The sequence below is a fragment of the Capsicum annuum genome, chromosome 2, assembly GCF_002878395.1.
Source record: "Capsicum annuum cultivar UCD-10X-F1 chromosome 2, UCD10Xv1.1, whole genome shotgun sequence".
In the NCBI taxonomy this organism is placed as follows: Eukaryota; Viridiplantae; Streptophyta; class Magnoliopsida; order Solanales; family Solanaceae; genus Capsicum; species Capsicum annuum.
The window spans coordinates 137,423,886-137,446,674 of NC_061112.1; the positions used below are offsets into that span (position 1 = coordinate 137,423,886).

The following is a 22,789-nucleotide window of genomic DNA, read 5'->3' on the forward strand; positions in this document are numbered from 1 at the left end:
TTTTGTAATACATATAAGGTAAGTGAACTACATGAACGTCAATTGTTTTTCATTGAACTACATGAACGTCAATTGTGACCTTTAAATCCACATGAACTATAATAATTTTTATTTTTCTTCTCAAACATATCTCTTTCCGACTTTCCACGATCCTTCTTTGCAGGTCTTTCAGGGGGGTCACTTGTATTTTGGGGGCAAAACTATCTTCTCTAATATCTCCTGTGGAATCACTCAATCATCTTTGTGTGGGAAGATCATACGTTCTTGACACAATTTTTTATTTGTATAGGTCAGAGTAATATGATCCCTTTTGAAAATTCTTGCTATCAAGTACTTCATAAGCATGCACACACGGTATCTCATCCTATTGGAATGCATGGCAAGAATTTTTTTTATCTTAAGGCAAACAATAAAACGTTTATCCTTGTCGTGTACTGTATAGACATACTCTGAGGCTGGTATAACCTGAAATTATTAAATAAAATTAAAATTATAACAACAATTAGTCATTTGACATTTGTAATTGTTTCAGTTTAGCAATTGTATTTTACCAACTCTGCATATGTATATTGTATGTCTCAATATGTATTTTTAGAAATATATGGCCTTCATATTTAAAAAAAAAAAAAAAAACAAATGCAGTCAAACACTTAAAACAGAGTGCATATGTATTTTTTAAATACATATAGCTGGCAGTGTATGTAAATTGAAATACATAAAAGCAACTACCAGTGATCACATAAACAGACTGTGTATGTATTTTACAAATACATATAGCTAGCAGTATATGTAATGTTAAATGCATATATAAGAACGACTTATGGTTTCATCCATGGTATAAGCAGTTACAAAAGTACCAGTATACAGTTTTCTGAGATGACTTGCATCAACGATTATTATAGGTCTATAATGTTCAAATCCTTTGACACAAAAACTTATTAGTATATACAAAACTTCGAAACGAAATCCAACAAGAACTAATTGTTTAATTGAAACGGGAAAAAATACAAAATAAACTGTAACAATTGTATATCAATATTCAACCTACATAACGTGATGGAAAACTCTAATTTGTAAAAAGAAATTATCGATCAAATCACTTTGTTCGAGAACTGATCAAACTATTGTTGTTACGATTTTTTCAGCGATTTTCACAAATATAATTCGAAAATTCACAAACAAAATCATATTTGTTTATATATACCTGTATTTTCAGCGTTGACTTATCAAACTCTTCTCAAAATATTAGACGATGCACATAAATTTTGGAAGCAGTCATTTTTTTTTTTTAAATTGATATGAGTTGCAGATTATGAAAAATGTTTTTGAATTTTGAATTATGTTGCTGTAAAATAATAGTAGTGGTTAAAATAGAGTCATTAAAGGAAAAGATATCTGTAAAAGGTTAAGAAATCTGTCAAATTAAATGTTCCTTAAATTAAGGAATCGTTTTTCTCATATTAAACTGAAACAGATTGGAGTTAAATTAGGAACAAAATCTTTAATTGTAAATGTATTTAACTAGCAACAGTTTAATCAAATACAAAATACATATTGCTATTTTTTGTAATTTTGAAAGGGTTGCTATAAAACTTACAATTAAGGCTCTATAGTTGCTATTTCTGAAATTGTCCCTATTTTAAATATAATGTTTATTTTGATTATTATTAAATTTATTTTATCATATTCGGCAAATTCATGATCGTGTAATGACAAAAAAATCATATTATGTAATATATTCGTTGACTAATTTTAATTTAAATAGTTGGTGGATGGGTGTTTAAGTTAATTAATTCTTCATTAATTTGTTAACAACTTCAGGAACTTGATATATTTGCAAATAGACAAAATTGATTATGTAGGACTTATAGGGGTATTTATTATACGTGACCAAATCTTGCGTCTCGTCATGATATTACTCCCTCATTTTTATCTTAAACCAAAGATTTTTATAATGTTTTAAATTTTTAACATAGAATGTTGAAATTAAAAACTTAGTATTTAACCAATACATTTTAAAAGATTTATAATTAGTTTTTGATCAAAACTTTTAAAAAAGTGTTTTAAGCATAATTTTTCTGAGAAACAACTTTTGCTATTTTCAGAAGGCACTTTGTCACGACTCGAGCCGGGGTTCTGGTCGTGACGGGCATCTCGAACCACGAAGGTCCGAGATACCTCTGTAACTCCCTAGTGATGCATTTTAAAGCCGTGCTGGCTTGGGCCCAGAGCGGACAGTATCACTAGTGGATTGGGGAGTTAGAGGGGTCTCTCAAGCCTTCGTGGATCGGGATGCCCGTCGCGGGAAGGCCCTCGAGTCGGGTCGTGACACATTTATTTTTTTCTCAAAACATAATTAAATACCTCATTTTATAAATAATCATTTTTCAAAATAAATAAATATTTTTAACCTCTCAAAAACTTACCAAACACCTTATTAAATTGGAAGATAAATCCTAAAAAGCTGAGAAATTTACACACTCTTGAACACATGAATATTTAGACACCTATTTGTATAAAATCCCCCTCTTTACACAAAAAACTCTTGCTTTGCTTACTCATTTTCCATCCATCTTCATATATCTATCATGAATCCTTTCTTCAACGTTGCAAAGTTCAGTGGGTGGTTACATGCTCTCAACAGAGTTCGAGTACACCCCATTTTACGTCAGGGGCCTCGTTACCTGTCCCAAATTAGTCATCATGACAACAATAATAATAATCTTGAAACTCACCCATGGGAATCCAAGGAGGGACTAATGAGATGTTCGGCAAATTATTTTCCTTTGACACCCATTAGTTTCTTGGACAGAGCTGCTAAGGTTTTTAGAGACAGAACTTCAGTTGTGTATGGTTCTTCTGTTAAGTACACTTGGGAAGAGACTCATAACAGGTGTTTAAAGATGGCTTCTGCTTTGTCCCAGTTGGGTATATCTCGTGGTGATGTTGTAAGTTTATTATTTTCTTCTTACTAGAAAAGGTTCTCTTGTTTACTGTCTGATGTCTCTGGCTATTCTTTCATTAAGTTGTTTATGTAAATGAAGTCCACTGGGACATGGAGGGCACTGGCCTTATTCAATGTGGCTGTATAACCAGAGAATTTTAGAATATGAATGCATCACTAAAAGAAAAAGATAGAAACAATATATATTTAGTGAGAATTGACCTCCCTCCTTTATGTAACTTAATCTTCAATCACAGTAGGATTTTGGGGTGCTTGGACACCCACTAAATTCGATGCGGAATAGGTATAATTATATAAAAAATATAGGAAAAATAAGTATAAAACATATAAAATCACCCACTATAACAAAAAGTTAATTGAGTGCATTGACATTTAGATTGATCTTAAGGTCCTTCTTTTTTAATTTTGTAAGCACCTACTATCTTTAAATTCTCGATCCGCTGCTGTTTAATCAAGTACACTATTTATTTAATATTCTTATAGCATGAGTGTCGCTAGATAATATTATATAATTTCTTTTTAAATATATACATAAAATACTTAATTTTATAGAGAGACCATAAATTTATGAGTTTCAAAATTTACCTATAAATTCGCCTAAAAAGGGTAGACAACATAACGTGAGTGGTACCAGAAAATAAATGGGGAAAGGACATGGGATGATCATTTTAAAAAAAAAAAAAACCACATTTGAAAAGGTGGACATGATTAGCTAGTCGCTTAAAGTAATACCACTTTTTAGCCATTTGGCCCAATTGAGTATATGCAGTCTTCTATACTCAATTGATACACTTTTTTATTATATTGACACATTTTTTAAAAAAGAGAAAGGAAATTCTATGCAAGCATATACAGTCCCTATACTCAATTGACTCTTTTATACCGCATTAATACACTTTTATACTACATTGATACACTTGCAGTTTGCATATACTCAATTGATACTCTCTTATGCTTGATTGATACATTTTTTAGAATGCATATAAAAACTATATAGAGTCGTATAAAATATGTATCTAAATAATAATTGTAGTTGAAAATTGTATAGAATGTGTATAAAAATATTATAATTATTATATAGAATATGTATATGTATAGAAACTCTATAATTATTATATATAAATATGATAGACGGACTCGTAATATTTTCTCAAAGACACGAAGTTGGAGTACTTTAATTGAAATTTAATTATCAGCAAGTTGAGTACTGAAAAGTCAAAAGTCTTGGATGACAATAATTTCCTCCAATCCATAGAGAGTGGAAAGAGTTGTCAGTTTCCTCTCACTTTCTCAAAGCAAATAAAGGATGAAAAAAAAGAAGGCAAAAAGAACACAGGCGCATTAAAAATAACAAATCGGCCCTGTACATAAAACGGAAGAGTCGAATTGTGATGTACCCATCTCTTAATAGCTATTTATTGAGTTTTTAAATTTAGGTACCAGTTTTATAAAATTATTTTAATTTTAGATGTTATTTTTATCCTTTCCCAAAAATAAATCTTGGCAAACTCATCCTAATAGCTTAGTAGGTGAGTATTGCCTAATAATACCATATATGGAGACGGCAGTCTACTTCATATAACTATGTGGTACTTTAACGTAACATTGATGTATGTCTAAAGACTCCATTGCCTGCTGATCCTCTTCATTTTTAGTTGTTTAAATTTATCTTCAAACACACTTTAATAAATAATAAATAAAATAATAATTTTACTATATCACTCCTATTAATTATAAGTAATCTAAATAATGTTGGAAAAAGAATAATATTTACTCCCTCATTTCCTAAATAACTAGTATTTGTTTTAGAATAGATACCGGTTTTTGCCCTGATTTTCTTACCAAAATTAAGTTATACTTTTCTTGAAAGAAAAATAAAAGTAATACCATAATTACTTCTACTTTTGCTAAAAAGAAAAATATAAAACTTTTTCATATTTGGTAAATCTTTGAACATCTATAAATAGAGTTTCTCTTCTCATACCATAACACAAAAGTACATACGATGTAGTCATTTATGAGTCTTATTTAAGGAGAAATTTTCTCTCAATTAGTTTTTATGTTTTTTTTATTTAGGTTTTTAATATGTAGGTCAATTGGCCAAACCATATCAATAATATTAGAGAAAATGGCCAAATGCCCCCCCCCCCCCCCCCCCCCCCCCCAATCTTTACCCCAAATCCAACTACACACTTATAATTTACGGGGTCCTATGACCCCCCCTAAACTATTTTAAAGTGGAATATTTACCCTCCTGAACGCTGATATGGCAAGAGAGTGTGTTTCACCCTCCTTAAAGAGAGTGAGAACGAATTTTCTTTATTAAAAAATTATTTTTAATATTTTTTTATTTTCTTTATTTATTTTAAATTATTATTCTTCTTTATTCATTTTTTTTTTCTTCTTCTTATTCAAGAACTCAACAATGACATCCAATCCAAAACTAATTTATCATCTTCTCCGATATAAATCACAATAAACAGTCAAACTACACCAACTATCATTTCATCCAAACTAACAATCACCTCCCTAAAAGCTTCATTTCTCGGAACACTAACATTATTCAAACTTATATACTCATTAACCGAATTACCATACCAAGAATCATCGTTCTCATAAAATGAAACATAAACTTCCAACAATGCTCTATACACATTTTGTGGAATCTTAAAATCTTTTAACTTTACATCTATTGAATTTTCAATTTCAAATCATAAACCATCATTCAAATCCACATTTGTTGAAATTGAAACAATCAAATCAACACCATAATCAAATCAACATCAAATTTTTTCATAATCATAAATTTAACATCAATTTTCATAGTTAAGAAATTAAAGAAAAAAAAAAAAAGGAAAGAAATAGAAACACTGAAGCCTATTGGTTCCATTGATAATTCCACAAATTTAGGAATTTTCACAATCAAGATTTGTGAGCAATGGACCAACATAAATCCTTTTGTAAATCAAGTCAGTGTCATTGTTTAAGAACCTCCATCGCACCATGACTAAAGGGTCGGATAAGGTTAACCCTCAAAGGAAACCATTTTCACCCACGATCCCACTAAAGGAAACAGAAGGATTGAAAGCTATTTGAATTCCATGAGGAAAGCTAGTACAATTGAGGGAGATTCTCGAGGAGATGAGAAAGGAAAATCAATGCACAAACTAATGTGTGATTAGAAGTTTTGGAAATAGCAAGATTGGAAAGTGAAGAAATGGGTGGAAAATAAAGTAGAATGAAAACTAAAGAGAAAGAACAAGAGAGTTTTTTCTTTTAGAAAGAATGGTCATACAAGTGGTGCAATGGAAGAGAAAAGGAAATAATAAAGTTAAATAATAGATTTTTTAGAGTAAAAAAAGAAAAAATGACATGGTAAGAAAAATGATATGGCAGCGAGTGCAGTTCATTGCCTGAAACAATGTCTGGGCATGAGCTTTTAGAAGTGTAAATATTCACTTTAAAATAGTTCAGGGGGTTATAGGACCCCCGCAAAGTATAGGTGTGTAGTTGGGATTTGGAGTAACGGTTGGGGGGCATTTGGCCATTTTCTCATAATATTATGTTTTATATACTTTTGTTTGTCATCTGAATTATCACCGTCTTGGTTTGCAAACTTTAAACTTCCGCATGACGCCCTCTCAATTTCGAACCAACACACTCCTTAACAAATTACTAATTTCTAGAAAACAAAGAATGTTTTTACTAACTTAGATTTAATAAATATGTTGAGAAAGATGTATCTCTTTAATGATTTCTTGGTTAGGTAGAACCTTGGGTAAAATTAGAAGAACATTATTAGTGTCTTCTTGATTATCTAAAATATGTACTCCCCGTTCGCTTACACACCCATTAAGAAAATTAATTAATGACATGATCATTTTACCATAGTAATCCTGTTAAATAATGTTCATTATTGTGTCTCGAAATTAATTTAGAGAAAAAACAATAAACACTAAGGATAAAATCGGAAAAGAAAAGTTGTTTTTTCTTGTTGTGTCAAAAATGACAAGTAAACATGAAAATCTAATTAGGAAATAAGTAAAAAGTAAAATCGAACGGAGAGAGTACTAAAGAATAGGAACGGGGGAATAATAAGAAGGGTAAAAAAGATATAAAATGGTAAATTCTCTCTTGTTTTTCCAAACTAGACAAGTTTAGCTGGACAACTATTTTTATTATATTGAACAAATAAAGATGGACAGAATAAGTAATAATTTTAACCGTATACGTTGATTTTTATTGTCATCTAATTAAGTGGTGTTGTCAACACTTACATTAAGGAGACAACATATGGTCGAAGTAGGAACAAATTAGTCCATTAAGGTAGTCATAGTTGGCTTGATTCACCTCATTAGTAAAAAATTTCTGTTTTTTCTGGATTTCAGAAATGGTATGCTGTAAGTCTTTCTTATAAACATATCTACAAAGTGTTTATTCAGTCAAAAATTTTGCCCCTCGTCGTAAATTCTACCTCATTCATTTTTGGTGAAAGTGTTATCTAAGAGTATTGTAATAACTTTAGGCAGTATTATGAGTCATTTCTCATGGTTGTAAGTCTAAATTCTTCTATAGGTTGCAACGCTAGCCCCTAATGTACCTGCGCTGCAAGAGTTGCATTTCGCAGTGCCAATGGCAGGAGCAGTGCTTTGTACATTGAATACACGCCATGATTCAGCTATGGTATCAGTCCTCCTGAGACATTCAGAAGCTAAGATCATTTTCGTCGACCAGCAGCTTCTTGAAGTTGCTCAAGGAGCACTGGATCTTCTTGCAGATGCCAAAACAAAGCCTCTTCTAATATTAATCCCTGATCCTGAAAACCTCCCGCCTCCTGTTGCTGCTCCCAATGTTAATGAATATGAAACTCTTCTTGCAAGTGGGCGCGACGATTTTGCTATAAAGTGGCCGATAACTGAATTTGATCCTATTAGTGTCAACTACACTTCTGGGACAACATCGCACCCCAAAGGGGTTGTTTACAATCATAGAGGTGCATATCTCAACGCTATTGCTACTCCTTATACTCATGAGATGGGCTCTATGCCTACTTATCTTTGGACTGTTCCAATGTTTCACTGCAATGGATGGAGCCTTACTTGGGGATTGGCTGCACTTGGTGGCACTAATGTCTGCCTAAGACGTGTTTCTCCGAAGGACATTTTTGAGAATATTTCCCTCCACAAGGTCACACATATGAGTGGTGCACCAACGGTCTTGAAGATGATAGTAAATTCACCAAAAAGTGACCGCAAACCACTTCCTCATAAGGTTGAAATAACAACAGGTGGTTCACCACCGCCTCCTATTGTCATTTCCAAGATGGAGGAGTTAGGCTTTTCGGTATCTCATATATATGGGCTCACAGAGATTCATGGTCCCTGCACATCTTGCCTGCGCAAGCCAGAGTGGGAATCATTACCTCCTGATGAACGATTTTCTCTGAAAGCAAGACAAGGAGTGGAGCACTATTTTATGCAGGGAATAGACATAAGAAATCCCGACACAATGGAGAGGGTGCCGGATGATGGCAAGACCATTGGTGAAATTATGATTAGAGGGAACACTGTGATGAGTGGATACTTAAAAAATGTCAAAGCAACAGAAGAAGCATTCAGAGGTGGATGGTTTCATAGTGGTGATCTTGCTGTGAGACATCCAGATGGCTACATTGAAGTTAAGGACAGGATGAAGGACATTATAATCTCTGGAGGTGAAAATATTTGCTCGGTTGAGGTGGAAAGAGTTCTGCTCAGTCATCCCGCTGTCCTTGAAGCAGCTGTAGTAGCAAGACCAGATGATCACTGGGGGCAGACTGCTTGTGCTTTCGTGAAGTTGAAGGAGGGATTTAGTCTTGGTTCTCAAGAGATGATCAACTTCTGTCGTGATCATTTGCCTCATTATATGGCTCCTCGGACAGTTATTTTTGAAGATCTACCAACAACTGCTACTGGCAAGATACAAAAGTTTGTCCTGAGGGAAAAAGCAAAAGCCTTGGGTAGTCTTTGTCAAACCAAACGCGAGGTTGCAGTCTGAAGAGTACTTGGGACTAAAGCCTTATTCTTTTAACATTTGTTCAGAAATTTCAAACATTAAGTCTTGGCTCTTGTGTTTGTTATCTTATGTTCAAGGTTTTACATAACGAAGCTTTTCTATGAATAAAGAATCTCCGGCATGATTGGATGTCCTTAGTCCTAAGACTAAACATTAAAAGAAAATTCCTTTGGCTTGTTTTGAGAAAATCGGTTTCCTTTTAAATTGTAAATGCTGCATTGTTAGTGTGCAGATTTGTCTAACTTGACAAACACACGTAGACCAGGTCTCTTCATCCAGAGTTTTCTACTAAAGACTATGTGGGAATAACATTTAGTGTACATCCATTGCTTATTGCTTAAAGAGATAAAGGCCTGGCACATACCCAAAGTAGAATTGACAAACTGATTATAGCAAAGATTGTGCAGACAAGAAGAGTCAGCAATTACTAGATATATAAGGTAAAAAACTCAGACATCACTTATGCAAGATGCAAACCTGAGCTAAAGTAGGTCTAAAATAACACACATACTTAAAAGAGACGTCAATATTTGCTATTTTTTGGGAAGGACTTGCGACAGAGAGGGCATCGGTAGTTTATCTCCAGCCATTTGACGATACAATGTAAATGAAAAGAATGCCAGCACGACAAGATTCCCATCATCTCTCCAATTTCAGGCTCATCCCTACAGATGGAACACATAGGAGGTAAATCATCACCATGTTTTAAAGTCCATCTGTACACCAGTTGAAAGGCGAATGGATTTATACCTCTGGTTGTAGGATTGGGAGGAGGAACAATCGGAGGAAGTTGACGAAAGGCCAAGTTGCTGCTGAGCTGAACACGAGCACGAGCAGCATCAATATCTTCATCATCATGTTGGACGTACACAATGGTACACCAAATTACTATTGGCACTATTTTGCAGCCAATGTTTTGAGGATCAGTAAGCTGTGATCTAGCAAAAGTTGAAACCTTTTTATCTACAGCAGATGCATAGTCTTCAGAGATACCTAACATATTGCAAATTACTTGTGCCCTTATTTTGCATTCTTTTAGAAGGCAACTAAATGTCAATACCTTAGATGTCACCTCGGACTCGAGCAGTTCTAGTGAATGACCATCTTTATCATCATCATCGTCAATCTCTCTATTTAATTTTTCGAGCATATAGTCAGCTTTACATTCGATATAGAATACGTTCTCCCTTTTACCATAACTAGACCAATCCCATGAATCCATGATTTCGTCCTCACGATATAGGTTTAGCTCATAACGATCGCAAAAGTTACAGTTTTGTGTCGACAGAGGCATATTTTTTGCATCCATTGATGGTGTAAGATTTTCTTTGCACAATCAAGTAATTATAAAGCCTATTTCCAGTAGTATATATAGTCATGAATTTTAAACAAGGAAACTAGTAGTATAACCAGAATTTAATTAGGATTATAATTATGTTTACCAAAAATTACATGCCCTAAACCTAAACTGTATTTTATTTATTTCATCACTTCCTATTTTGATAAGGTTTTTCCTTGAAGCGATTACAATCACCACTCTTTGGTCGTTATGCCTCATTTATTCCTTTTTTTTTTAATCAAAGGTGTAATAAAAACACAAATACATGCAAATTTTTAACTTGTAATTTTAGTTTGTCTTCTAATAATTAGTATTTTTTAAATGTACTTAATTATGGAAATACATCACGTTTTCAAACAATTAGACACTTTAACACCGTAGTAAAATAAAATATTATTGGAGCAAACATATTTCATATTTGTGTAGGTTGTAAAACAAAATATCATTCAAACATGTTTTACCTTGGTGGATATCTCAATTCTATTGCTGCTTCTTTAATTTTATTCATGAGATGAGCTCAACGCCCACATTAGGAAAAATAATTTTATCCCTCCACATACAGGTCATACATCCAAGAGTCTTGAATATGTTGAGTAGAGTAACAGATTCTGAGATTTTACAGCTCTGCAATTTGAGGATTAAAAAGAAAAAGGGATGGTTGGACTAAAACAGTGATACGAGTTGACAACTTGACATGATTTTCTTCGTTTACCACCCAGCGTCCAATGCTCAAATTGCCTATTGGAGCCCGACGAAATTCGAATTTGTGCAAGGAAATCCCAGATTGTTTTCCATTAGAGAGGTTTAAAATACTTGTTTGTGTATGGATGAAACTTCATGAAGTAAAGGGTCGGGATGTCAAATCAAAACAAATACATGATGTGAGGTTGGTAGAGCAATCACTTTGGATCAATTTAAATATTGTTGTAATATGATTCTTGCAGATTAACTCCTTTTTTTCTAAAAAGCAAACATCGTCGCCTCTCATACTGGGGAAATCTTACACAAAATATAATGACAAATACACCCATAATTTTTTAAAATCAAACACTTGTATTTCTATACAAATGGAAGTCCTATATTTGAAATTTGTAGCCTGAAAAAGAACACCTCATGATCTTCTTGTCTATGATGATTGAACTGCAGGATATTGTTTCAGATTGAGGCGAAGCATGTACGGAGTCTTAACAGAGCCACAGTACAAATGATCACCAATCTTCATGCCACTGGACACCATCGTCAAGTCTCCGTCATAATAATGTTCGACTGGATTTCCTTGTAAATCAACTGATAAAACACCACCATTTTTCTCTACATGAGGTGTTCCCACATACTTCACAATTATACCCATTATCTTTCTGATAATCGGATACCGTTGTGCCAAGTCCCATGCACATGTCTTTTCCTGTCAAGTCACCGGAACAAAATTAAATATCATCATACACAAAATACTGATATAGCCACATGTTACATAATGGCAAAAGCCAAAGGTTGAACACATCAAATTTAAATGTCACGAAGAATCTTACCGAGGCAAATGCAATCCAATAATGTCCTTCACCATCATACCGAATGTTGTCAGGAAATCCAGGCAAATTCTCAACAAATATATCCACAGATCCTTTTCTTTCGCCTCTTATGTAATACGTCTTGCATTTTCTCCTACAAATTAAACACAACAATGGATCTGATATGAAATAATAATCCAATACACGCTGAAGAAATGAAGTCATATTAAGAGTACTTACAATGGGGTTTCACAGAAAATAACAGAATTTTGATCTGGAGAGACTACAACACCATTAGCAAAATACAGGTCGCTAAGTAGTGTTTTGGTCTGCTTACTTGATGGATCATAACTAAACAATCTTCCGTAAGGCCTGCCTTCAAGAAAATCAAACATGAATTCGTCGAATTTATACTTGTAGGAAGCATCCGAGAAGTATATTATCCCATCCTCTGCAACGTCTACAGCGTCTGCCAATTTGAATTTCAGGCCTTCAGCTTCCTCTGTTAGCACTTTAATTTCACCCTCTGAAGTAACATTCAGTAGTAACCCCTGTCCCATTTAATATAAACAGTGTTAGTAGGAGTGTCTATAGGTGCACCAATTTTTTATCTTAACTAGCACCGAATGTTTATCAAAATTTTGAATGTGGGTCTGGATGAAGAGAGTTGGTCTATGTGTAAATTCAAGATATCCTTCACTCTTTGAATGAACAGTTGATATCTCTTGATCTCAAGATATCCTTTACATAAAAGGGGTAATGACCCAATCCAAGGAGAACCATACCATCCAAAAACTAACTATCAAGGTTTCTCTAGTCCAAGGTTATATAAGCCCCACATTAGCTTTCCATTCAATCAACGTGGGACTCAAGTCCCACACCTTGTAATAGAATCATAACAAACTATCATGCTCTGTACTCCCATTGAAGTGTTTGACCATCTCTTTTAAAAACTTAAGTTGCTAGAGAAAGCATACTTTTAGTATTTAATTATATTCTCAACATGTCCCCACATGTAGGCCAGATTCTTTTTCATGAGTAGTAGTCCTTATTTAAGTGTGTGACCATGTCATCTATAAGGTTAAATTGTTAGAGAGAGCATACTTTTAGTATATAATTATATTCTCAATACGCCCTCCACATACGTGCTTGATTCTTTTTCATGGGTCAAGAATGTGAAAAAATGGGTGGCAGTGAGATTCGATCCTAGGACCTTTGCCAGCTCTGGTACCATATAAAGGTTGGTCTTGCGCCTAACTCACACCCGTAAGCTTAGGTCAAAGGGAGCAGGATTGTCTGAATTTTATAAAGAGGCCAGCCATCTGATTAACCATTAATATGAGACTTTTTCATTCTTTAACACCCCGCCTCACGTCCAGGAATGGACTTCTGGTGTGTGGACAATTTTTAATTCGGTGACCCAATATTGAGTGAGATAGGTCCTTCTCTGATCATATTGGAGTTTGTGTGTGACCACTCATAAGCTATAAGAAAGAGCATACTTTTATTATTTTATTATATTCTCAACCGTCCTTTTCGAGTCAAATGCCCTGGTGCCTTCATGATACGGTGGGTACGGAGATTGATGGGTGGCTCTTATTGCATTGTCATAGAAGAGAAAGAGCGCGTTTATCCATATCAACATGTCGAGTCTACATGATCTTTCATAGGACCAATCAATCCCCTAACTACCTCTCAGCTAACTGATTATGTGACTAATGACTTGACTGTTGTAACTAACTTTCCCTCTTACTTGCATTACTGTTGAATCTCCTGTATATACTTGGGTTGACTGAGAAACAAGCCATCAACATTCCTGTGTACTTCAACACCCAAGAAATAGTGTAATAAACCAAGGTACTTGAGAGAAATTTTTTTTAAAAGAGAGGTAACAACATGTTGAATGAGTGTTTCATCATTGCCTGTGATTATAAGGTCATCCACATAGATCAGAATATAAATAGTGACCCCCATATTGTGCAGAACAAAGAGAAAATTATCACACTCAGACATCTTGAACCCCATTCGAATCAAAGAACTAGTCAATGCATCATACTAGACCATAGGAGCTTGCCGGAGCCCGTAATTATCTTTTTGAGATGGCAGACATAGTTGGGATGAATTGTATCTTCATAGCCAGGAGGTTGAGACATATACACATCTTCTTGAATCATTCTCTGAAGAAAAGCATTATTGACATCTATTTGATGTAGCAGCCAATTCATTTGTACAACAATTGTGAGTACTATTTGGATTGTAGTTGGTTTAACCACCAGACTGAATGTCTTGTGAAAATCAACTCCGGGCCTTTGGGTGAACCCTTTTGCAACTAAAGGTGCTTTGTACCTGTCAATGGAGCCATCAAATTTAGTTTTAATTCGAAATAACCACTTACAAGGGACAATATTTCGGGCATGGTCTGGTGGAACCAAGTCCCAAGTCTGGTTCTTTATTAATGCATCAAATTCAGCCTCCATAGTATCTCTTAAATATGGAAATTTTTGTGCTTTCTTGTGGGTTATAGGAATAGAGGGTGCAGGTTGGTTCATTTGGGCAGTGTAGTCAACAATTTGTCGTCGCTTGACGATGTTATTTTGCGATCTCGTTATCACACTGTGTTGTTCTTTAGGTGGAATGTTAACAATAGGTTCAGATGGGAGAGGTAAACTGAGAGATGGGGCTGGCTGTATTGATGATGAGTGTGGCCGACACTGGTAGACGTGGGTAATTGGTGGGCGACGGTTCTTGGAGATAGGACAAGTAGAGGGAACAGGGGGTTGGCTTTGGAAAACAAAATGGGGTTTAAGGTTATCAGCAGGGGATTGCGTATACCTATCAGAAGAAGATGTTAAGGAAGTAGAGGGGATATTACCTGGTTCCTGAGTTATGGAGTGATCTGCCTTCGGGTAGTTCTCTTGTGTGGCACGAATTGAGCAGGCATCGTGACGTATGTCTCGCATGAGTGGAATAGTGGGGGGCAATTAGGTAGTATTATCATCAAGTGTATTTTCTCCATAATTGAAAAGGTTAGAATTATTGGGAGAAGAAACTTTTTTCCACTGTAAAGAAGAAAATTTTTGGTTCAATGGAGAAAATATACTTTCAAATGGAAAAACATCTTCAAAAAATTTTACATCCCGAGAGAGAAAATTTTTGGAACTGGTGGGGTCAAAACACATATGGGAATGATGAGTGATAGAGAATCCAAGATAGACACAAGGTTTGGAGTATGGTTGTAATTTATTTTGGGCATATGGTCGAAGCCATGGGTAGCACAAACAACCAAATGTACGAAGAGATTCATACATGGGTTTATCATTAAAAATAATTTCAAATGGTGACTTATTATTAAGTGTACTAGTGGGTAGGCGGTTGATCAGATATGTGGCATGATGGCAAGCAAATGACCAAAAATCAAATGATAAAGCATCTTGATGAAGTAGTGTTTTAGCTGTCTCAACTAGGTGACGATGACGTCTTTCGGCCATGGCAACCCGTTGAGGTGTTTATGGTGGAGAAGCAAGGTGTTGTATGCCATTGGAGTGGAGGTACGGGTCTAATATTTGATATTCACTTCCTCCATCAGTGTATAGGGTGAGTATTTTTTTATCAAAATGTTTTTCAAGCACAGGATGTAGGTTTTGAAAATTTTGTTGAACTTCATTTTTATTTTTCATTGTGTATAACTAGATGTATTTTCTATACTGATCAACAAAATACAATAATAACGTTTTTTTTATCAATTGAGAGCACGAGAGATGGCCCCCACAGATCGCTGTAAAGTGTTTCTAATGGAGATTTACTGGACAATTTGTTTGAATAAAATGGAAATTTGTGGGCTTTATTGCAGCAACAAGAATTACAGTACGTAAATTTATCTTTCAAAGAATAAGAAAGACTAAAATTATTGAGAATGCAAAATAAAACTCAAGAATGAGGGTAACCCAATCTTCGATGCCACAGATGTAATAAAGGGCTGGTAACAGCAACATTGATGGTTGGGCGAGATGGTGTTGACCATTCATAGAGTCCTGCTTTATTCGGGCCACACAGAAGAGGTGTTCCCGTATTCAGATCCTTCACAAGAAAGTTAAAAGGAAAAAATTCTATTGAGGTTTGATTATCTTGACAAAATTGAGAAACGGAAATAAGCTTGCGCTTGATAGCAGGAGCACATAAAATAGTAGAGAGTTTGAAGGCATTATTTGACGCATATAAATGACTAGTACCAGTTTGAGTAATTGGAATCACATTACCATTACCCATCGCCACTTCCTCCATTCCTTTGAAGTCCTGAACATTGTGCAGGGAGTTGGTGTCGGAGGTAATGTGGTGAGATGCACCCGAGTCTACAATCCATGGGTCATTTGGCGGTATTTGGGCAACAAAATTAGCCTTAGCTTCAAAGTGGTTCTGGGATCGCGACCGACAGACATTTGCTGTATGGCCAAATTATTCACAGAGCTGACAACGGACTCGTGAAGATTGGTGTGGGAAGTTACGCCACTGAGAACCTTTGTTGGATTCCTGAGGAATAACACTTTGATTGGATTGTCTGTTTTGGGGACACCAGTTGTCGTAGTTCTTGTTGTTGTTGTTGTTGGGTGGGCGTCAATTATTACGTGGTACTGATTGGGAATTTGTGACACATTGAGCAACTGCTGCAGTGACTTGTGTGGTCGCTTTTTTTAGGTCATCATGTTTGAGGAACATTTCGTGATCAAGAAGCTTATCAAAAAGTTCTTCGTAGCTGATTGGAGAGTTTCGTGCCCGTATAGCTGCTGAAATCTCATGGAACTCTGGACCGAGTCCACTCAAAATTTTCACCACAAGTTCTTCGTTATTGACCGGTGAACCAGCTGTGGCGAGCTCATCAGACAAAGAGCGAATCTCACGCAGATATTCAACAATAGATTTGTTGTCTTTACTGACCCTACTGAGATGGTGATGGAAGCTAAATATGCGGGTCTGCGATTTGTTCGCAAAGGAGGTGTGAAACTGATCCCAGGCAACTTTGGAGTTGTTTGCGGAAGCGACAGTGGATGCGATTGTGGCATCAACAGAGGCCATAAGAGCAGTTTGGATTAGTTTATCTTAAGGAAACCAATCCTTATATTCGGGGTTGGCAGATTCAATTTCGTTAGTGATGATTGTTTTCGGAGGGGACAACGTGGTGCCATCAAGATGATCATAGAGGTCATGGCCATGAAGTAGCATGTCAATCTGGGCCTTCCAAATAGTAAAGTTGTGGCTGCCAGATAGCTTAATCGGCAATTGGGAGGCTGGGTTGAATTGAATTAGGTTTTTGACGCCAGGGGAGGCATCAGCATTAGCAATTGGGGTGGAGGCAGCCATTGATGTGCAGGAAAAAAAAATTACTCGTTAGAGTTGTTGTGGCTCTGATACCATATAAAAGCAGAAGAAAGAGTAGAAGAAAGTATATTTATTTGATGAGACTGCAGTGCAGTTTATATACAGCTAAAATAATAGCGTAAACTAACTCCTAGAATGTAGGAAAAGATAATTACGTCTAATATAACTAATGCCTAAATAAGTTGAACAAGTCTAATCCTAATCAAACTATATTTGTAGTACGCAGTAAAACAATTTTAAACACTATTAAACCACTAATGCTAATGCTCTATTACACCCCAACAATGTTTCTCCAAAACAAGAAAGACAGATAATAACAACGTAACTCACCTTGTTCGCATCAGCAACAATAACTTCGCCATGACGTCCTACAGCAAGTCCGAGAGGCCTACCGCCGGTGAAAACCCAATCCTCCACCGTCGTATCCGCCGCCGATTCGTTCACTTTCACTTTTCTAAGCCAGCCATCAACACAACCAGTGTATATAACTCCCAAATTGGGATCATAAGCCACATCTTCTGGTGACAACAACCGGTCAACTCCTATTTTTTCGGAGCCATGAAGCATGTGGCTATTGCGTTTTGGAAAGACCATGGGAGGTTCAGTAGAGAGGACATGGGTGGGGTAAGTAACGGGGTCGAAAGAGTCGAGTTGGTAGAGCAGTGTTGCGAGAATAACAGGTATTAGTACTGATATGAAAAGAGAGCTTAGAGGGATTGAGTTGGGCATGGCTTAGGCCAGTTAGAGTGACTGGTTAAGATATGTTGGAGTTTTGTTCTGCAATGGAAGAGCCAAGAAGATAACAAAAGGATAATTGACAGTATACAATTCTTCAACAAGGGAGAATGGATCAAAGAGTATTTTTGGAGTCTTCTTCCTCGTCGTTAGTAGCTTTCGCACGTCAATACTACTCCTAGTTAAAAAAAAAAAAAAATAATCTACTTTCACTTACACAAATTTTAAGAAAATATTATGTCCTTAAATTAAAGTTGTGTCAAATATACCAAAATATTTTTTAATCTTATGATCCTAAATATGTCACGTGAAAAGATAAAATTAAAGTATGGGCAAAAAGGAAAAAGGATCATTCTTTTGTTAAACGAACTAAAAAGAAAAGAAAAGTAGGTTATTCTTTTTTAAACAAGAAAATATTTATTATATAGAGAACTCGAAATCAAAATAAGCCACAAAATAAAAAAAAAGGACCAAAATAGGCCACCTATTTAAAAAGTTATCAAAATAGGCTAAATATAATAAATTATTACGTTTTTCACTTTTTTCTTAACGATCAACACGATTTGTAAAATGTAATAATTTATTACGTTTTGCGCAAAAAAAAAAGTGCTATCACATTTTTTTTATATCAAATCATGTAGTTTGTAATAAATTATTACATTTTACAAACAGTGTTTGTAAAATGTAATAATTTATTACAAACTACAAACAGTGTTTGTAAGTTGTAATAAATTATTACAACTTACACCTAACCACATCACATTACCTATCTCACCCCACTTTTAAATATAATCCACCCCATCCTTCGTAGAACCCTCTCACCCCATCCCTAACCCACCAAACCGCCTCTGCCCCTGCTCCTACCCCTGCCTTTTTTTTAAAAATTTTTTTTTTTTGTTTTTGTATTAAAACTTTGTTCTCTTCCTTTTCAAGTTTAAGTTGTTAGTAAAAAATTGAGGTAGCTAGTGTCCATTTTTGGATCCATACTAAGCTCTACTACTAAACTTCATTTGAAGAATTTTCATCGGTCCCCCACTCACCTTTACTTAGTTCTTTTATTTTCTTGCGTGTTAAAAGTAAAATAACATTTTTATCGAACCGAATCAGTAACATTTTTATTAGTTCGATTTTTATACGTCCGTAACTTAAATTGCAATTTTTTACTTTATTAATTATAATAAAAAACGTATTTACCCATGTAAGTCTCCTCAAAATCTTAATCAAAACACTAATCTGAAACTAATATGAAACATTAATCAAAAAAACTAATTTTATATTTTTAACACACACAAAAATAAAAGAACTAAGTAAAAAGAAGTGGGGGACCGATTGAAATTCTTCAAATGAAGTTTAGTAGTGGAGCTTAGTATGGATCCAAAAATGGACACTAGCTACCTTTATTTTTTAGGAACAACTTAAACTTGAATAGGAAGAGAACAAAGTCTTAATACAAAAATAAAAAAATAAAAAAAATAGGGCAGGGGCAGGGGCGGTTAGGTGGGTTAAGGGTGGGGTGAGAGGGTTCTACAAAGGGTGGGGTGGGTTAAATTTATAAGTGGGAAAAATAAAGGTGATGTGATGTGGTTAAGTGTAAGTTGTAATAATTTATTACAATTTACAAACACTGTTTGTAGTTTATAATAAATTATTACGTTTTACAAATACTGTTTGTAAAACGTAATAAATTATTACAAACTATATGATTTGACATAAAGAAGATGTGATAGTATACTATTTTTTATGCAAAACGTAATAATTTATTACTTTTTACAAACAGTGTTTGTAAAACATAATAAATTATTACATTTTACAAACCATGTTGACCGTTAAAAAAAAGTGAAATACGTAATAATTTATTATATTTAGATAACTTTTTAAATAAATAATCTATTTTGATCATTATTTTTATTTTGTGGCTTATTTTAATTCCGAGTTCTTATATAAAGTACTACATTTGATTCAATCATTGTATTTGTGGCGCAAGTGGTATGACTGAACGTGGTTAGATTGGTTGGCTTTTGATTCAATCATTGTATTTGTGGTGTATTTGTGGCGCAAGTGGTATGACTGAACATGGTTAGATTGGTTGGCTTGTTTTATTTTAGAACGTCAAAATAAAAGTATTTGAGTATTATCAAACAATGTTTTTAAATACTTATTTAAGTCAAATAAATAAAAATAAATTGCAAATTATAAATTAGAATTTTCAACTTATAATCTATGCTTATAAGCCATAACTTATAAGTCCATTCAAATAAGTAAACTCGGAATCAAAATAAATCAAGAAATAATAAAAGTAACCAAAATAAGTCACCTATTTAAAATGTTACCATAATAAGTTAAATTTAATAATTTATTACATTTTTCATTTTTTTCTTACGTTTTACGCACGTGAAATTTAAGGTACAAAAAAGATATTAATTTGTCAAATTAATAATAAAAGTTACTTTTCTAAAAATTTTTCTTGTACTATAAGAATTTCTTACGTATTTTACTTTTTGCAGCAAAAAGGTGGTCCCCCATCCTCACTTTTTCCGGTTTCTCTTTTTCATGTACATTTAACTTGAACCAAGGAATTAAGTAAACTATACTCACCAACTTTACGTACTCATTTTCTTGCAAAATGACATTGGTATAAATTGATACTGGAAAAAATAAAATAAAGTAGGGGTTTTGGTGTTCTTCTAAAAATAGTAAAATATTAAATTTTTGTCGATTAAATATGCTACTATCTAAAGAATTATATTCTTTTGTATATTAAAAATAAAAAATTAATTTTTTTGATTAGTGTTTGATTGTAGTTTCGATTAGTGTTTCGTTTAGGATATTGGGGAAACTCAAATACGTTTCTTATTATAATTAATGGAGTAAAAAATCACAATTTAATTTAGAAATGTACAAAAATCGTACTTACCGATAAAAATGTTATTGATTTATCGTTATTTTTTAATAATTTTATTAAAAAAAAATTGTGTTATTTGTTTGATTTTAATTTTTTTATTGGTAAACTGATAACCCAATAACACAATCAAACAAATAACACAATAATTTTTTTTTTTTGGAAAAAGTGGAATTATGTTGTATATATTGTATGTTGTTTGTGTATCTTATATATGTTGTATGTATGGCAATGCATATCTACTAATACATGAAATATACAATAGCATTAAATCCAACATACAAAATACATAAACTCATTGCCCATCTCCTTCTTCAAGATTCAATCGGAAATTCCAACAAAAATTGACATATAAACTCCAAAAAAATATTCCCATCGTTTGCAAGAACACTCAATCCAAGCAAATAACAATTTAATTTCTAAATTTAAAGCTTTGAAACTTTTTAATAGCCTAAATGAGTAGAACTTAGAAAAAGGTTATCCATATAATATTTCCTTTTTGAGGAACCTAGGAGACAGCACAATTGGCATTGGAATTACTACTTAATTCCTTGGTCCAAGTTAAATGTACATGAGAAAGAGAAAGTGGAAAAAGTGGGGGATGGGGGACCACCTTTTTGCTGCAAAAAGTAAAACAGGATAATTTTTAGAAAAGTAACTTTTATTACTGATTTGATAAATCAATGTTTTTTTTTGGTTGCTTTGTTGATTAGTAATCAAAATTGGTTCTTTCTTTTTAATGCTTGTTGAGTTTGTGAAGAAGTGTACCTTAAGCTTTATATCGAGTTTTTGTTGAAGATGCTGCTGCTATCTTCTTTTCTGCAGTTACTTGACATGGTCTTGGGACTAAATGAATTTGAAATTCTTGTCTTTTTCAATCCTGATTGTTCCGAATTAGTTTTGTTAGAGTTTATAATGTGTCAAAAGTACTTTTTTCCTCAATCCCCCATTTATGGTCAAGGAGTTTGGACTGTTATATAGGAGAATAATTTTTAAACTTTGTTTTATGTTTGAGTGGTCAAATATTTTCTCAAGAAATATAAGCTTTTTACTAAACAAGTAATTCAATTACTTATCTTTAGCAAATTTAATAAAGTATTACTTTCTTCGTTTCGTTTTAGTTTTCTTCGTTTCGTTTTAGTTTTGGTTGGCTTCTATTGACTTGACACTCCTCTTAAGATACTTCCTTTGTCTCAAATTACCCAACTCAAATTTTCTAATTTGATTTTTCATTTTACTTGTCCTTTTTCATTAATCAAGAAGAGACAATTTTTTTTTTCATGTTTTACCCTTTGCATTAATTATTTTTCCTTCAAAATAAAATGTAAATATCATTTAATAGGAGCATTATGGTAAACTAGTTATGTTATTAATTATTTTTGTTAATCAATGTGTCATCTTAATTTGGAACGGAGAGAGTAATATTTAATAAAGGTTTATTTTACTAAAGTAACCCTACTAATTATGCATTAAAAATATAAATTTGAATATATATACATATATATATATATTCAAATTTATATTTTTAATGCATATATATTTTTTATATATATATATACACTTTATATTATTATTTAATAATAGAGATAATATTAAAAAATATAATAAACTTCTCTTGATTTTAAAATTTAAACAATTAAAATGAAATAAATATTTTTAGTAATACGAGCCGCTAATATGAAAAGGAGGAAGTCGTTAAAGATCATGTGCACAATAAATGGACTAATTGTTATATTTAAGATATGTGACTAGTGTCATTAATTCACTAGTTGGGTGTATATTGGGTAAGTTTTTGCCTTTTACTTGTTATAATTTATTATTTTTTTTTAGAGTCAAATAATATTAATTTTGATAAATAATATTTTAAGATTTTTTTCATATATTGATATAAAATAAATTGGAACTTACAATGTTTT

The 22,789-nt window shown here is 33.5% G+C and overlaps 3 protein-coding genes across 3 annotated transcripts; 1 reads left to right on the forward strand and 2 right to left on the reverse strand.

The window, feature by feature from the left end:
* Positions 1-2,403: 2,403 nt before the first annotated feature.
* On the forward strand, positions 2,404-9,207 carry LOC107859798 (butanoate--CoA ligase AAE1). The gene is made up of 2 exons (XM_016704908.2): positions 2,404-2,948; positions 7,541-9,207. Exons 1-2 carry the CDS (start codon positions 2,589-2,591, stop codon positions 8,999-9,001), a joined length of 1,821 nt encoding a protein of 606 aa, XP_016560394.2. The 5' UTR covers positions 2,404-2,588; the 3' UTR covers positions 9,002-9,207.
* Positions 9,208-9,542: 335 nt separating this feature from the next.
* Positions 9,543-10,241, reverse strand: LOC124896290. The gene has a single exon (XM_047407840.1). It carries the CDS (start codon positions 10,239-10,241, stop codon positions 9,543-9,545), a length of 699 nt encoding a protein of 232 aa, XP_047263796.1.
* A 999-nt stretch (positions 10,242-11,240) lies between these two features.
* LOC107859799 (protein STRICTOSIDINE SYNTHASE-LIKE 6) lies at positions 11,241-21,818 on the reverse strand. The gene is made up of 5 exons (XM_047407163.1): positions 21,642-21,818; positions 17,570-18,152; positions 12,107-12,417; positions 11,888-12,020; positions 11,241-11,763 (listed from the first exon to the last, which is right to left on the reverse strand). The coding sequence occupies exons 2-5, from the start codon at positions 17,966-17,968 to the stop codon at positions 11,485-11,487; spliced, it is 1,122 nt and encodes a 373-aa protein (XP_047263119.1). The 5' UTR covers positions 17,969-18,152; positions 21,642-21,818; the 3' UTR covers positions 11,241-11,484.
* Between the last annotated feature and the right edge of the window lie 971 nt (positions 21,819-22,789).